The 18,326-nt window shown below is 32.8% G+C and overlaps 1 protein-coding gene and 1 long non-coding RNA gene across 8 annotated transcripts in view; one reads left to right on the forward strand and one right to left on the reverse strand.

Annotated features, from left to right (window-relative positions):
- Positions 1-18,326, forward strand: part of NLGN4X (neuroligin 4 X-linked) — a 192,190-nt gene that overhangs the window by 109,494 nt on the left and 64,370 nt on the right. For 2 of the 6 annotated variants that reach the window (XM_034431449.3, XM_034431450.3), the window contains exons 3-4: positions 858-917; positions 3,842-3,994. The exons of 2 other annotated variants lie outside the window; for them this stretch is intronic. In XM_034431449.3, the coding sequence (XP_034287340.1) occupies positions 858-917; positions 3,842-3,994 (213 nt within the window). The remainder of the gene's footprint in view (positions 1-857; positions 918-3,841; positions 3,995-18,326) is intronic. 2 more of the 6 variants (XM_034431455.3, XM_087895292.1) reach the window with 1 other exon arrangement.
- LOC117673811 (uncharacterized) overlaps positions 4,762-18,326 on the reverse strand; it is a 36,940-nt gene continuing 23,375 nt past the window's right edge. For both annotated transcript variants that reach the window (XR_004593575.3, XR_004593576.3), the window contains exon 5: positions 4,762-4,926. This is a non-coding gene — a long non-coding RNA (uncharacterized LOC117673811). The remainder of the gene's footprint in view (positions 4,927-18,326) is intronic.

An 18,326-nucleotide genomic window follows, 5' to 3' on the forward strand; every position in this document is an offset into this window, starting at 1 on the left:
CTATAGTGGCATCAGGCTAGGATCTAAGAATCTGTCCTAATCTCATGTTGGCCACAAAGCCAGCTGGGTGACCTTGGGCCAGTCACTTTCTCTCAGTCCTAGGAAGGTGGCAATGGCAAGCAACTTCTGAAAAAGCTTTGCCAAGAAACCTACAGGGATTTGTCCATGCAGTCTCTGAGAATCAGACTGAACAGAACAACAACAAAAAATCAGTCTTAAGGATAATGTATGGAATTTGTTGGAGAACATTATTCAATTCTAATTGTTGATTCACACAGTAGAATTTTCCCCTTTGAACAGCAAACCCAAATAATACCTAATAAACTGTCTATGAAATTTTTCTTATTTTCAAATACTGTAGGTTTGCCATGAAATATTGATGGCAACTTCTTGTATTTCTTGGGATCCAGGTTCAGTGTGGTTAGGGTTAAAATATATCTTGAATAACTTATATTGAATTTCATAGTTGTTTTCATCATGTCTCCATTTCTTAAACAGCTTTCATAAAAGTCCATTTGATCTAGCATGTACTGAAAATGGAACTCTCAATGTAAAAAAGAAATATATACATATCAATTTCATTTTTTACCAATCAAATTTAGTCAAACTAACAGCATTAACACAAGATAACAGTTTTTTCCCCACTAGCATTTTTAAAAAAATGTTGGAATATTTTTAAATTTATGTTTCTATGGAATTTGCAACCTTTATTTTTCCAGTACAAATGTTGACTTTTTTGTGTGTATTACATTTTTTTTTCTTTTGCAATTTCCGGATCGTTTTCTTTAAATTTTGGGGAATTTGTCATTTTCAAATTATCTTTTTTCCCTTTATTCTTCTGCTCCCTTTGAACCTAGGAGCCAACACAAAGAAAAGCGCAGATGATATAACCAGTACTGATCGTGGGGAAGATGAAGGTATTTTTGTTGTTGTTTTCCCCCCCAAAAAAACCCGCAGTCCTGATATGCATGAACATAAAAATTTTCCTCTCCTTTATTTAATCACACACGTTTTGGTGTGGTGTTTTATTTTTGTCTTATCTAAAATCCACCTTCCTTTTTTTCTAAAACACAAATTAGCATTTAGATTACTGCAATTCCTATTTGAGATAAGAGTTCAAATTATCTATAATATCTGTGAAGTGAGTAACATAAATGTTATTTACAATCAGATGCTTATTCCAATTCCCAACTTTTAAGTGGGAAGAAAAGAAATGGAACCGAAACCTTGCATGTTCTGTATATTTTCTTTTTCTTTTCTCTTTTAGTAGTTTGTAAATTCACCTTCACATTATTTTTCTTCTCTTTCCCTTATACTGGATGCAATTTCACCCCTCTTGGGTTTCTTTTTTCTTTTTTTCTTACCTTCAATATGTAACAAGTCAAGGAAATTCACTGATGCTTTTAACTTGCTTTGTTTTATTTTTTGAAGCTTCCTTCTTTTGCATGTAATTGGGGCAAAATTGCCTCCACCATTTATTCCCGCATTTCTCTTGAAAAGCTATTTTGTGAGTTTATACAATAGTCAACAAATGATATCTGTCCTATATGGAATTCTATAACTTGCACGTTATTGTAAAATTACAAGGAAACCTATTTCTGTAAATATTTTAATAGCATCCGTGGGATGTTATGATTACAGCTGCTCAGGCAGTATCAGCTATGACAAACTGGTAGGTATATATTTTTAATTTTTAGGGATATTCTTTAAATTACTTGATAATTATCAAATGCAAGGGATTTGGAACTTTCCTATGGATTTAGTTAATTCTTGCAGACCATTATATTGTACTATGCAAAAATGCCTTTCTCTAAGTAAAATAAGTCAGAAAGATATATACATTATAGTAGACTAGTCTTATTTTTTTTACCTGCATACTTTTTCAAATTTCTGTAAAAAAAAGCAATTCAGCCAGAACCTTTTTAAAATATATGTCTTTGATATATTGTGATGGTTTTACAGATTTAAAACAAACACAGCCAACATTACATTTCATGATAGAAGTTTGCACTGAGTGGCATTGTAAAAGTACCAGTATTTTCTATCTATGGTTACCTTTCCGTGGGATGATATGATGAGCTATGAAGCCTGCAGAGGATCCATGTGAAATTAGGGTGGAAACTTATGCCATAAATGTAAAATTAATTGAAATACCCATTTGTTTTAGGAATGTGTACTTTTGACAGCTTCTCTTGGTATGGTCTTGTTTTAGGACTCTCATCTGATTTTTCATATCAATTTTCATATCTAATACATTCTACACATATTTTACCAATTTGTCTTTTATTCAATTCCATTCAGAAATGTGTATAGTATGGTGGGATCACCTTTTAATATCCTACTTCTCAAGATTCAGGATGATTTCTATTTTTTAGAAATGTAGCTGCTAAAATATCTGCTTCTTGGGTAATGCAACAGTTATCTTATTTTTCCTTGCAGTCTTCAACTATTTTCAAATATAATGAAACTAGGTGTTTATTCCATATTCAAATATAGGATTGTGGGATCCCAGAAACAACTTAATTCTAGTTATAAGACTATTTCACCTCCCACTGAAAATTCTTACATAAATATAATAACAGCATATTACAATATGTGATATTTCTGAAAAAAAACATTATTTCAATCTGTAGCTAAGTAAAGATATCAGATCTGAACAATTATCTGGTGATATATTATCCAGACAAATACATCTTCGTTCCTTTTGATTGTGATCCAAAGTTACTTCTAGTTAATAAGTTCATCAATTGCAAAAGCAAATAAATCTTCAAAGAAAGATGTTCAAACCAGCAAAGCCAACTCTTTGCAGTGCTTAGCAATCAGTTGTATGGTTATTTGGAATAGATTGTGAAATGTGTCTTGATCTTGATTTATTATGCTGCTCTTTGTAGTATAATATAGTCATTCAAACCAATGGCAGTACATTTGAATGATACCAGGGCTTGCTTGATCTAGCATGATTGTGCCTGGTACATTGGGAGACGTTAATGGTCAAGAATATGTAAGAGAAATTGTTCTGTAAAGGCAACTCGGGGAATAAGTGCTGTTTAAATTGGTATTTTTTAATTGGCACAAATCATTTTGCTGACTATGTGATTCATTGCATTAATTGCCAATGGTAGTAGAGATGGAAAAGCTAAGCAGGGTTGGATATGGTTAGTTGTTGGATGGAGGATTACCAGTAAAGTAGAGTTAGAAGTTGAAAAGAACATTCTAAAAGAAGTCAATGGCAAAACATATTTATTACACAATGTACTGTTGAACTCCTGGGTGTCTCTAAGTAGCTTATGTTACATGGACATATAATGTGCTTTGAAAGAAGGAATAAAGTATCTGTCAAAAAAATTATATTCTGCCTAGATTTTTTTGTACTTTGAATGTTAGTTGATGGTGAGAGGGGTAGTAAGAATGTCAGTTTGTTGTGTTCAAACTACATACATTCTTTATTTCATAAATTGCAGAAAACCTTGTTTAATAAGCTAACTGAATATTGGAAATGAATATTGCACTGTGGATTTTCTAACAGCTAAAAAATCTATTTTTATGTTGTTTGCGTATTTGAGTATTGGGCATATTCTGTTACCTTTTCAGTCCTACAATCAACTGTATTCTGTATAAATGATACTTTAAGTATTTTTTTCCAAAGTTCTTCCAGAAATCATATTTGCTTTATGTTATTGTTTATAACCAAAGAGAAATAGAGGTGATCATATAAGAAATACATTTGAAATGAAAAAATATGCAAAATTAGCTCTTTGGAAGTAAAAATAAAAAGACTATGATTTTTAAATTTAATACTTGTATTACTTTCTTGTGTTTTCCTTACTTGTATTCTTTTCAGATATACATGATCAGAACAGCAAGAAACCAGTGATGGTCTATATTCATGGTGGATCATATATGGAAGGTACAGGGAATATAGTTGATGGCAGCATACTGGCAAGCTACGGAAATGTCATTGTTGTAACCATCAACTACAGGCTAGGGGTTCTAGGTAAGTGATTGTTTTCCCCTCTTATTCCTCTTTCCCCAGCAACTTCTCTCCTTCTCTCTCTTTAAAAATCATTAGTTCCTGATTTCATTTATACTTACCATTACTGAGAGGTTTTTTCTGATAGTAAAAAAAAAATGTGTTTGGCTATTCATTCAGCAAATGAGCTTCACTGGATTAAATGAGACTTATTTTCAAGTATCTGCCTACAACCTTAAACCATTAAACCTATATGAGGTATTTTAACTTTTATTTTTTTTGCATTGATTTAAGTATAGGGACCCTTTTTATGACAGTTAATGTGGTTTGGTGAAGATAATGCTTTGTCATGTTGGAACATTTCGGAGTCTAAGATTCAAAATTATGACTATACCTTTTTATGACTGCACCACTTCGTTACTCTTGTATTCTAAGGAATAAAGACTTGATCCATGTTTTGTAAAGTCAACTAAATAATCTTGTTGGAATCCAGTTTTGCTCAACTTCTTTTCCTGTAATTTTCCACTTTACTTCCATAATTCCAAGATACAATGGCTCAAGAAGTTAACACCAAAATACTTTAAGGAATTGTGGAAGGTTAATATAGCTTCTTTGTGACTTTTTTTGTTTTTTTAAAGTTAGAAAATTGATTATGAAACCAATTCATATTGTTAAGCATAGTGTCTTTTTGTGGCTGTTTTGGTGCAGAACTCACAGGCTATGTGGTGTAATAAAGGTTATCTTGACCATTCATTTAGCAATCATTTGAAGTTGCCATTGCACTAAAAAGGTAACTTACAACCAGTCCTCACATTTATGATAGTCAAAGTTTTCCTGCAGTAATGTGACTGCAATTCTGAGATTTGGCAATCAGCATGAATTTATGATGGCTGTAGTGTTCCAGGGTCAAATTATTGCTTTTTGAGACCTTCCCAGCCAACTTCTGATATCAATATCTATGAAGAAACCAACAGGAAAGTTAAGAATGGCAATACTGTGATGTCTCGCTTAATGAACATGATGATTTACTTAACTACCACAACAGAAAAAGGTGTAAGATCAGATAGCTTTACTTAATAATCCCACCACTTAACAACAAATGTTCTGTTTCCAATTGTAAGTAAAACACAATTTGTAATATCAATTCAAGATGGCTGCACTAAGTTTTATTGTAACTCAGTGACTTCTATATTTCCCCCCAGTAGAAAGCTTCCTTATAATCACTCTTTATAATTAATTCATCCCAATGACTTGCACTAAATAAAACTTTACTGGAATATTTCTTCTTATATTTGTAAATGTGTTAACATATACAGTTGTATTTGTATTTTGAACGAAAGGAAGGAAGATAAAATGTAAGATATACTACTACTTAGAAAAATGCACCTCTTGCTACAATTGAATTATATTTCTAGATTTTGAACACTATGAACGAGTGTGTTTGCTAGTCTCTGAAGGTCAGCATGATTTCTCACTGCTTTTAAGCTTTTTCAGAAGTGTTAAACAGCCCTGTTAAAACTTGCAAAACATTAGACACTAACTAGTTGCTTCTTGCTAATATACTGATCAATTTGTAAGATAAATATCTATATGCATGAACTCATACACACATAGGTGGTATCTATGTCTCTTTATTTCTTTTCATGATTAAAAAAATATCACAGTGATCTGTTTTCTTCAATTAGCTGAAATACATTTTCCATTAGCATATGACTAAGATTATATATACATATATAAATATAGTCTAGCTTCTGTTAAGAGTTTTTTTTGTGTGTGTGAGATACCAGTTATGGTTTTATTTTTAATGAAATTCCACCCAAAAGAAATATATTCAGTATATTGCAAATGCACTTGGTTTCAAGACTTTACTTAGAGCAGATAGTTGGCCTGTTGTTGTAATTTTTCATATTTTCTATATGTGCATCATTGTGAAATATTTTTCCAAATTTTATATACATAACAATGCACATAATGTCACATATTATTTGATGGATATGATAAAATTTGGATTTAATTCATGTTTGCTACAACTATAGTTTTCTGATGTGACAAAATAATATCACGATGGCTTTATCTTTACTGTTAAGAATCTTGAACTAGTCTAATGCAAGGAATACCTTTACACAAAACAATTAATATTTTGGTTTCATTCTCTGAATTTTAATGCTGATGACTGAGGCAATTCTCAGAATTGGAATGCTAGGAAAATATTTGCTAATAAATACAACCTGATACTGAATTTTAGAGATTCAACATTACAGTAATGTTCATATTTTGTTACTAAAGTGGGCAGTGTTGTTGTGTTAGTAAAGGCCCTCATTTTCAACCGATCCTATTCTATCCAGGTTATTCTTTATCAGAAGTCAAATTCCAGGAGAGCAGTGGGTAACAGTGAATTCTGTGAACATATTGTGTAGTCATTAAATTTGGACTTGGAATATCTAGATCTAAATCCCCACTTCATCACAAAACTCATTGTTTGTTTTTTTTTCATCTCTGTTGTACCTAAAATTCTGTTTCAAAGATCAAGTTATGCAAGAATTTCATATCTCACCCTCACCTCCTAGAGAAAAACTGTGATGTAAATGCTATAAATATATGGATTTGTCAATATAGTAATTATGGCTTAGAGTCTAGAACATAATTTGTATCCCAAAGGTATCATTTAATTGTGTCTAATTAAAAAAAACTGTGCCATCAGATATTTATAAAACTCACATATATGTTCTTAAATGCAAAGATACATTCACATATGCTTCCAAGTTTTATCTATAACATGCAACAGGAAAGTAAAAATGTCACAAAATGGAAGAAACGCAGGTCTGAATTATTCCGTAGTCAGTATCTATGGCTTCAAAAACTGAAGGATCTATGAAAGCATTATGACTATCTTTTAAGTACAAAAAAGTGTTGTATACGTGAGACAATATATTCAAGAAAGGCCCAGTGGATGTAGAAGAGGGAATAGTTAAAGTTAGTAAATCTCAAATCTCCCAACATTATGATTTAATTCAACTCCTCATCTTAATTCAGCAGAAGACTCATAGACATAGATAGGTTAAATTCAAATCTTCATTATATATGACAAAGAAGCAATACCCATCAATTGATTTCCCACTGCTAGTGCAAAAATGTAAAAAAAATGTTTATTATCCCATTCTTCTAAATTAATACTTGGTATGGAGCTTAGTGTTTTGAAGCTGAGCACCTATATGTTTTCATATCTACTCTAGCTAGGTCTTCCCTTACTGTAGTATATTAATCTCAATTTTGTTTTTTGTTGTTGTGGTTTATTAAGTAAAAAATGGAAATACAGAGATGAGGGTTGCTTTTTTTTCTACCATATTGGCAATAATTATAACATTTTATGTGCTTTTTTCCCTTTCACGCAATTTTATATTAAACAGAGAGTAGATTGTCTTTAAGGCTAAAACATAAATGTTTTAATAATTTAACCTAATGTAAACCCAATTGCTTCCATTCCTGATATTATGAAAGTATTAAACATTGATATATGCTTTTCATTGCTTCTATATTTTGTTGTGTCAAAACATACATGGATTATATTACTTACTTGATATTAGATGTGTGCTTAGGTAGCATAAGGTTTGATTAAACCCGCATGTAAATTCTGGGCAGAATGCCCTTTATTCCATACATTTATAAAACATTATCTATAGTCATTCATCCAATATACAGTAATATGAATTATATCTAGTAAAAGTTGCAGTTCATCATAGTGGCCAATGTATGATGTTCTTTGACAAATGAAGCTTTTCATATACTCTTTAAATGTAAGAATTTATATTCAAGAAATTTGGATCACCCATTTACCTATAGAAATCAATGTATCCATTAACAAATTAAATTCATCCACCAAAGACAACAGTTAATGTCATCATACTAAAAATTACATTGAGGAGTCCTTTTAATCCATTTTGATTTCAACTTCATAAGCATTAATCTTCCCTACCTACTTACTAGTGAAAGTTGATTTTTTGAATCAAATTACTATGATTACATTGTAATTGTAAAATTTAACCATATTTTATCATTTCCATAAAATTGCTCATTAAAAATTGTAAATGTTTAAGCTGCTCAGTGTTAGTAATGAAAGATACACAGCACGTTCAGAAAGTATTCAGACCTCCTTCATTTTTTTCAATTTTGTTATGCTGCAGCCTGATTCTACAGTTGTTGAAATTCATCTTTTCTCATTGATCTATACTCAGTACCCCATAATGACAAAGTGAAAAGAAAATTTTAGAAATGTCTGCAAATTTACTAAAAAGAAAAAAACTGAACTATCATATAGGCATAAGTATTCAGACCCTTTACTCAGTACTTTGTTGAAACACGTTTGGCAGCATACCCAAGTCCTTTTGGGTATGATGCAACAAACTTTGCACACCTGGATTGGAGAATTTTCTGTTATTCTTCCTTGCAAATCTTCTCAAGCTCAGTCAGGTTGGATGGTGACCATTGGTGGACAACAGTGGTGAAATCCAATTTTTTTTACTACCGGTTCTGTGGGCGTGGCTTGGTGGGCATGGTATGGCTTGGTGGGCGTGGCAGGGGAAGGATACTGCAAAATTTCCATTCCCACCCCACTCCAGGGGAAGGATACTACAAAATCTCCATTCCCACCCCACTCTGGGGCCAACCAGAGGTGGTATTTGCTGGTTCTCTGAACTACTCAAAATTTCCACTACTAGTTCTCCAGAACCTGTCAGAACCTGTTGGATTTCACCCCTGGTGGACAACCATTTTCAGGTCCCTTCAGAGATGTTCAATAGGGTTCAAGGCAGGGCTCTGGCTGGGCCACCCTAGGACATTCACAGAGTTGTCCCTAAGCCACTCCAATATCTTCTTGGCTTATGCTTAGGATCATTGTCATGTTGGAAAGTGACCTTCTGCCCAGTCTGAAGTCCTGAGCACTGTGGAATTGGTTTTCATTGAGGATATCCCTGTACTTTGCTCCATACAGCTTTCATTCAACCCTGACCAGTCTCCCAGTCCCTGCTGCTGAAAAACAGTCCCACAGCATGATGCTGCCACCACCATGGTTCACTTTTGGCTTGATATTGGGCAGGTGATAAGCAGTGCCAGGTTTCCTCCGGATACAATATTTAGAATTGAGGCCAATTGATTTCATTCGACCAAAGAATCTTGTTGCTCACAAGGACTTGAGAGTCCTTCAAGTTCTTTTTTACAAACTCAAAGTGGGCTTTCATACATTTTGCACTGAGGAGAGGTTTCTGTCTAGCCACTCTTCCATAAAGCCCAGACTGGTGGAGGGTTACAAAAATGGTTGTCCTTCTGGAATTCTGTTCCATCTCCACACAGGATCTCTGGAGCTCAGTCAGACAGACAAAAGTAAATTGGGTTTGAATACTTCCTGAATGCACTGTTTACTATACACTGAATATATTATTCCTGCAAATCCAATCATAACATCTAATCTGTCTTTAATGTGTGCATCCATGTATTTTACAAAAATGCATCCATGTTCACTAGATGTTAAAAACTGCCAAATTTCTAAAAAAAAAAAAAAAACAGCTGCTGGAAGAAAATAATACATTTGAAAACACATTAGCCTGTAATCTTCATTTCCTCAGCCCTTCCACTTGTAATGTGTTTAAAGCTTCACATCCATCTTCATTCTCTTTGTCTAGACATTCTTTAATTGTGTTTTCAAAATGTCTAAGAAACTGTGCAGCATATATGACTGATGGAGAAAAATATCTTTATCTTCTCTACATTTTGCAGTACTACTTTCACAGGCCAGGCTTTTGAGGGATCATAAATACTAAATGCTCTAAACCATAACCGTATTAAGAGACTTGTAGTGGGAGCTGCTTAGCCGTATAGCTCAGTCATATACTGAGCTATTGCACTGACATGACTTACATTGTACAACCAATCCCCAGACTGTTTGAGAAGCTTAGATAGCTGGACTACTGAAGAAGATAAAGGGGGAATTAAGAGGTCTTTTATTTCCATGTTATGCCAGAAAGAAAAGACCATATTAAAAACATCAATGCAGGTGATGCACATTAAAAATACCAATAAAGCACTAAATTGAAATTCAATGCACATTTGCACTACAGTATAAATCCTTATCAGACTGAATGTCAAGGCTTACTCAAATAAGTTTATGTGGAGTGCAAATTTCAAACTAATTCACATTAATGATTATAAAATAAGTTGGAAAATAGTTTCCAGGATTAATTATTATTTAAGATTTTTATAGATTTAGGCAAATCCATGCTATCATTTTATCCCAGTGCAAAGATAGTCCACTAAACGTTTCATAAATATGTTTGAATGCCTTTGCTGTATCTCAGTATTGTAAAGCTTAGACAGGCTCAAAATGTCTTAAGTTAACATAATGTGAATTGATGTTTTCCTTAATATCCCAAATCAAGATACTGTGTACAGAAATTGTACTCATAGTAATATGCATCAAGGAAGTGGTGTAAATAATGACTTTTGTGCTGGTAGTCTTCGGAATTCAATTTGTTCTGCCAGATTCCTTTACAACCATCTCCTTTAGTCTTGCCCTGGTCTATTTGCCTAACTTGAGCTTCTTTTGGGTGAAAGGAAGACAAGAACTTTGATTCCTGCAACCATTTTTAGTAGGTTGGTCAACTGGTTGACCTAGGAAGTCAACACCTAGGCCTTGAAACTGATTCAAGCATCCTAATTTAACACATTAGCTGAAAAAAGTCAGCTTTTAAATTTATGAAGTCTATTTAAAGAATTATTTCCCAGTAGTCATTACTCCCACAGATGCCCTGGTTTCTTGTTTCCTCTTCTTATGGTAAGTATCTTATTAGGTGGTTTATCGCTCCCATGCTGTTCCTTACAGCTATATTCTTTTCTCAATTTCCAGTTCTTCAGTAGCACTTCCCATCACTTGCATCACTTGCATTTTATAGACACAAATTATGAACAACCACTAGATAGCTATTGAGAGATACAACCCTCTTCCTCCAACTCTTTGATGCCAGCCATGATATTAAATTGGTCAATTATGAAACTGGAAAGAAAAAAAAAAGAGCATAACCAAAGTGCATATATCAACTGGAAGTACTTGGTTAAACTCATATTATCTGTTAAATCTGAATGTATGTAATGCACATTATTTTAGTTCTTTGTTTAATAATAAAAATTGCATTGATTTATGTAAGTCAAATGCCATGAATTGACACAAATGATAAAAAAAGTGAGCATTGCTGAGCAGGGCCTACTTTTAACCTTTACATCAGGAATATTGATCTCCAATAATGTTATACATCAACCTGTATGGATTGTTTTCCATTAGGACCTTTAATAACATGAAGGATATGCTGGGTTTCTGAACAATTTAATTAAAAGCCAAGTCATGCTGTGTTTTTTCAGATCTATCTTCTCTGCTTTGGACATTTACAGAGTATGCCATACATACCCAATAATCAACTCTACTCCTGCAGAGCTAAACTATTATATCACTAAATCATGTAAAATTATTCTGCAATGTCTCTCATATGGAACACCTAAGATGTATTACTCCTATTCTTAATCAGTTCTTTGACTGGCATCTAATTTTCCTGATGTTAACGGAAACATAGTTTTTATTGAAGCCAAATTCTTCTGTTTAGTAACACAGGTTCATAAAAGCATGTTGCATAGTTAATTTGTCATCCCCCACACTCTATTTTGCACTTTGTTTTACCTTTAATTAAAATTATGTACTACAATTATGTACTTTGGTAATTTTATTGATTGAGGAAGAGCATACACCCTATTTAAGAAATAGATTACATCCCAAGCAGTTGTTTGTAAGTCTGTTTTGTCTAACAAGCATAAATCTATGCCCAGTGTAGAGCCTGCCTTGCCCGGGTAGCACTCCAGTGGGCTTTGGGTCATGGCAGGAGAGGGCATAAGGGGGGAATGCAGGAGAGGGTGGGAGGAAGTTGGTTTCTGGAGTGTTGCATACACACACATATGCAGTATGTAGGAAGCTGTTCCTTTCCTGTCATCTCCCAATTTCTTTTCCTGCCTTCTCCCACTGTTTCCCAGCATTCACTGGATCTGTGAGGTTTTGCTGAAATGGTTCCACTTTGTGTGGGGTGGGGGTGGGGAGAAGTGTGTTTTACCTGTCAACAGCTCCAGCCTAGAAGGAACCAGGGTTTGGAAGAGGATGACAGAATTCCACATATGTATTTTGCCAATATAAACAAACCTGTCTGCCCTATCTTGACTTGTTCATGTGGGACAGGTTTGTTCACATCAGCAAAAGTTTGAAATTTGAAAGTTATTAGAGTAATGTATAGGGCTTTAACTAAATTGAAATCTTAGGAACTGAACAGAATTATCTAAAATATTAATTCCTAACCCCACTCCCAAACCAATTTTTAAAAATAGTTTGGACCATATCAGACTCCCAAGGGCATCACTAAAATTAGTTATAAAGCCCTGAACTACAATTGTATTGTTTATTTTTTTTTTCCAGTAGCTTGATAATTATAAAATCCTATGAATCTGATAATTGATTGATACATGAATCAGAACATTGTACTATGAAAAAGTTGCCTTTTCCCATAAATATTTCCCCTATTCCCCTATTTTTAGCAAAACAATCACTTTGAGTTTGCTGGAATCTTTTTGGCCTTTATGCATTAAACCAAAAGGAAACCTTACTCTATTTTTTAGGTTTGACAGAACCAGATCAATGTGCTATTTTGAGAAATTGTGATGGGTATGTAAATTACATGTCTACAAAGATTTTAAAAATAGCTTATGGTAAAAAAAGAAAGAAAGAAAAGAACATATAGATTGATTAACTAGGGTTTCCCAGATTTTCACTGATCAAGTTAACATAGTTTAACCTCCAGTTCTCAGTGTTCTTAACTGTGCGGTTACATTTTGTAAAATGAGAAATTATACTTTGACTCCAATATAAATAGGTTTTAAACTATAAGAAGTCTATTGAGAAGAATGCTGATTGATTTTACTGATTAGTGCTATGTGCTATTGATGAAACAACATAATTTAAAATAGTAAGATCATCAAAAAATGCAGTATTTGTGCTCATGGTGTAAATTACCAAATATAAGATCTAATCAGCTTTCTAGAAGTAAATTGAAGTTTTATGGAACAAATTTTCTTTATAAAAGTGCAAGATCAGCTTCAATTAGAAAGTATTCATATAATATGCATGATGGTATGTTTTTACTGCACATTGTGTATTAAAATACATAATATATCCTGCATATTATTAAGCATTTCATATTGCCTCAATGTATATAATAAAGAAAAACATTCAGAGTATAGAAGGAAGCATTAAAAATTCATAAATTAATACTCATTTAATCAGGACATTAAATATAAAATGAGATACGTTTCCAGTAGAAAACATAACATAAGGAGGAAAGTATTCTATACAGCAAAATTATTACTGTCATTAAAATCAGTCATTACCAATTCATTAAATGAAATTCTTCAGAATGTGATGGTACAAGTCAAATATGTTTGGATAGCCATAAGAATCTAATAGACATATAGTATAAATGGGACAGTGATATTTCACATTTGTCTTTCTTGACTGTTTATGGATATACAGTATGTGCTAATATGATAAACATAGTTTGGTACAAAATAGTCATCATGCAGTTCCTTGAATCCAGCTATATGACCAAGTGGCCTATCAACAGTCATGCCATTTCATTAGTTCCAATCTAAAGAAAAGCCTGTTGAGAGCTTTGAAGTCTATGTTAAGTCAAATTTTAAGGATATCATTTTGAGGTTATTTATAATTTATCTAATTAACATAGTGCCATCTAGTGTATCATTATCTCAGAAAGAGCATAGTTTACATACAAAATTAACTTTAACCTTCTTATGAAAGTTATCTCCATCAATTATTTATTTATTTATTTGTTTATTTATTTATTAGTTTGATTTAAATGCCGCCCTTCTCTGGAGACTCAGGGTGGCTTACAATGCTTTTAAGCAATAGCCTTCATACTTTTGTATATACCTGCTTAGTAGGGCTTTTTGGCCTCCCCTAAGCGGTGTTCTATTTTATACAAAGTCAGCCTATTGCCCCACAAATCGGGTCCTCATTTTACCTACCTCAGAAGGATGGAAGGCTGAGTCAACCTTGAGCCTGGTGAAAATTGAACTCACAGTAATTGCAGATTTTTTTGATTTAAATCGGAGTTTTTTGATTTTTATCGAATTTATTTTAATAAAAAACTTTTCGGGTAAAAATCTATCGTAAGATAGTTTTTTATTTAAGATACATAAATAATTTAGTTTATTAAGCATGAAATGGAGCTTTGTTATGTAGCATGAGGCTGTATATTCTGCAACACTGGGACTATCGGTGATTCAACAGTGGGTCAAAGGAGTAGCAGAGATGACAGTTGCTCTTTAAAAATTATGATTTAAATTGAGTTGATTTAAATCAAGCCTTTTTACTAGTGATTTAAATCATGATTTAAATTATGATTTAAATCAACTCGATTTAAATCAAATCCACCCTGTTGATAAGTAAAGTGCTTTACCCAGAAATGAAAAGACTAACTTGCAGGCATATTGGAATTCAGACTCAGCCAGTTCTCATTAAGCATCATTTTCTGCAAGCATGGGATCAAGAGGTGACGTAGAAATCACATCATGACAATTCCCAAAAGATTCATACAAGCATTTGATGCATTGGAAACTGAATTTTACTTGGTGGCAGTCTGAATTACAACTGCCAACATGTCCGGATGAAAATGTATCCAGGATTTCCAGTTTAATATTTGTGGGAGGAGAGATTTTACAAAGCCAGTATACCTGATGAAGCTAATCCATTGAAAGTTATGCATGATGACAAGCTAGTCATAGTGGTCAACCCTTTAGTGACATCTTGGTTCACTTTATTGTTTATCTTTATTCTTTGGAGAAATATTTTTTATTTCCTTGTTGATTTTAATTCTTATTATTGGACCTGAATAGTGCATTAAAAAGATCAATATGGTGAGGCCCGCATATTAGATATATGTAGCCTGTATGTGTTACTGATTGTATTAGAAATATGTGGTTTTTCTAAATGCAATTTTGAAATGTACAGTTTCAGGATTAGTCTTGTCTTTTATTTCTATTTTATTGCAATATTTTTCAGAATGATTTAATATACAATTAGTTAACTTTAAAATAATTAACATTTAACTTCATATTAAATCAGGCAATCTATGGATGTACACATATTTGTTTTATTAGTTACAGAAAAATCTTATTATTGGAAGTAACTCCTGAATAGGAGTTCAAGAAATGTGCCATATTAAGGAGACTGACTCTTTATACCAGGCAGAAATGAAGATTCTTCGACTCTATTGTTGAAGAATATAAATATCAGCATAAGTGTTTTGGAGTCTGTGAAGTGAACAGACATTTTTGTTAGAATTGTAGTTTGATGAAGTCAATGTTAGATGGCAGATTAATTTCTGCTTTCCACTAATATATTCAAGTACTCTTTTTGAATGAATAGGGCATATAGCATTTGGGATTTCATTTTCAAATTGAATAAGGTGGTTAAAAAAGTTTTCAGCATAGAACTAATAAATTTATTTGCTTAATTGATTTTTGAGATTTTGTACATTTGTCTATTTAAAGATCACAGCACCATAAATTATATACCAGATAATTATATAACTCATAACCCATAATAATTTCAGTACAGTATCATCACTAATCTTCTTTCATGGCCAAGTCAATACATTATTAATCAAGTCCTTAGGATTCTCAAAACCAACTGTCAATAATTCCTACATCCTTTGATTTTCATTTAATATGAAAATAGAGGCAATTATGTAGTTTTTTTCTTCCCCTGAAGGTTGCAACAATGAGGATTAACTAAATCAATATTTTTAATAAGCCAAATTGAATAATTGAAATATCTCAGGACAATTTGTTATAGCTACTGAAAATAAATAAAAAGCAAGACTAAGAAAAATTACATTTCCCATCCCGATATTTTCAGAGAAAAGGAATTATTTTTCAACTGAATTATGATTATTTTTCCTTTGGCTCAACCCTGGAGATGTTTGGCCAATAAATGTTCATAATTATAATGATGAAAGGTCATATAGCTTAGATCACAAAACTATAATTACTACATTATTTTATCATCCAATACCAAGTAAGGAAGGAAGTTAAGCTGAAAGCCACTTTACTGGTAGTAGTTAAGGCTAGAAACCAGAAGCCTATGAGACTCAAGTCCAGTCTTAGCCATGAAAGCCAGCTTGAGTGACTTTATGCTAGTCACTCTTTATCAGTCCAACCCACCTCACAGAGGAGTTGTTCTGGAGAAAACAGGAAAAGGGAAATGTTGCATATGTTCACTGCCTTGAATTATGAATGAATGAATGAATGAATGAATGAATGAATGAATGAATGAATGAATGAATGAATGAATGTTAGACAAAAAACCATTACAGATGCGAAGACAACTATGTTGCCTATTTATTAATTATCTCATACAGAAACTTTCCAAAGAGAAAAAAAGGAAGGCTACTATTCTAGAAGCCTGCACAGCTGAATTTTTTACTCCTTCACACACCTACTCATATTTGCCATTTTGGTGGAAAATAGAACCTGTCTTTTCATTATATGCTGTCCAGAATCACACACTGTGACATGGGCAGCTGTATAAATATTTATAAAAACAAAAACTCCAAACATTCCTCTAACTGACTGCTTCCATACTTTGTTGTTCATATTGGTAAATCAAGTTGAAAAGATTGTTATTCTGAAAGAAAAGCTATAAATAATTGACATGAAAAAGGATGTATCTCATCTAATGATATTTCCCTAGATTCAGAAGAAAAGGCAATCCCTTTAAATCATAACATTTAGTCAAATGATGGTTTGGAGTTGTTGGTATTCTCTGAGGTTGGTTATATACTTAGAGATGTTTCATTACCCAACTAGGTAACATCATGATGCATTTATAATGAAACATCTGCAAGCAAATGACCAAGCTCAGAGTCTGTCAAGAATTTCACAGTTCAACCCTGAGCTACATATACTTTCTTCTATTGGAATGGTAAAGCTTAGAATACTTCTATTCTAAATAACAGAAGTCACCATGCCTTTTCGTCCATTCCATTTCCAAGATATTCTGATCCTTTCTGTATGCTCTTTCAGCAAACTAAGTTTAGTCCTTATCTAAAGTAGTAGTTTGCTCATTGCATATGTGTGTCTGTATGTGTATGAGTTAACACTACCAAGAGAATTTAATATATTTTGACTATATATTTTGTCTAGTTTAGGAAACTCTTTACTCTCTGAAAAAAGTTGTTTTATACATCTTTCATATTTGTATGTGTTTGGCATTTACCATAATACAATTATAAGGAGGTAGCAATAGCACCTAGATTTATATACCATTTCATAGTGCTTTATAAATCACTCTAAGTGGTTTACAGAGTCAGCATATTGCCCCCAACAATCTGGGTCCTAATTTTACCGACCTCAGAAGGATGGAAAGCTGAGTCAACCTTGAACCAGTCAGGATTGAATTCCTGGCAGTGAACAGTATCAGCCTGCAATACTGCATTCCAACCACTGTGCCACCAAGGCTCTTAGGTAACAGATAATTGTATTCATGGTTTTTTTTCTAAAACTATTTTTTGTCTGTTGAACATTCCAAGAAGTTTATTAGTTAACTCTCATGTGATTTATACCCCACCTTCAAATTGTTTGGATAATTCCTTACAATTTGGTTAGGATTTGCAACTATTCAGCATCTATTAAAATAAAGATATACTCTATTTATTTATTTTTTTACTAGATGACCCTCCATAGCAGTTTCCCAGTTTGCATAATGCCTGAACACATCAGAATCTAAAGCTGCAGGATACCATAAAACTGTGTGGGATGGAGGGTATTATCTTTTTCTTAATAATAATCACTCACTAATTCCCTTCATGCTCAAATGTAATCATTATGCCCTTTAACTATCAACTGGCCAAAGCCAGGGGAAAGAAACATAAAATGATGAAAAATGTTTCTTATAACATTAACATATGTGCAAAACACAACTAGAATGATACCAGAAAATTAATTATACTTTTTAAATATGTATTTATTTATTTATTTTATTTTATTTATTAGATTTCTATACCGCCCTTCTCCCGAAGGACTCAGGGCAATGTACAGCCATATGGTATCACTACCTTTGTACAAAGAAATATGTTAGGTTCCTAAAAATAGCATTGATTCTCATATAACAATGATCAAAACATTTTAAAAAGCATTTAAGTATAATGCTTGTTTCTTTTGCCTAACTCCAAAAAAGTCATACAATCCCCAATCAAAAATT

This window comes from Pantherophis guttatus, chromosome 5 (assembly GCF_059756535.1).
Source record: "Pantherophis guttatus breed Tessera chromosome 5, ASM5975653v1, whole genome shotgun sequence".
NCBI classification, from domain to species: Eukaryota; Metazoa; Chordata; class Lepidosauria; order Squamata; family Colubridae; genus Pantherophis; species Pantherophis guttatus.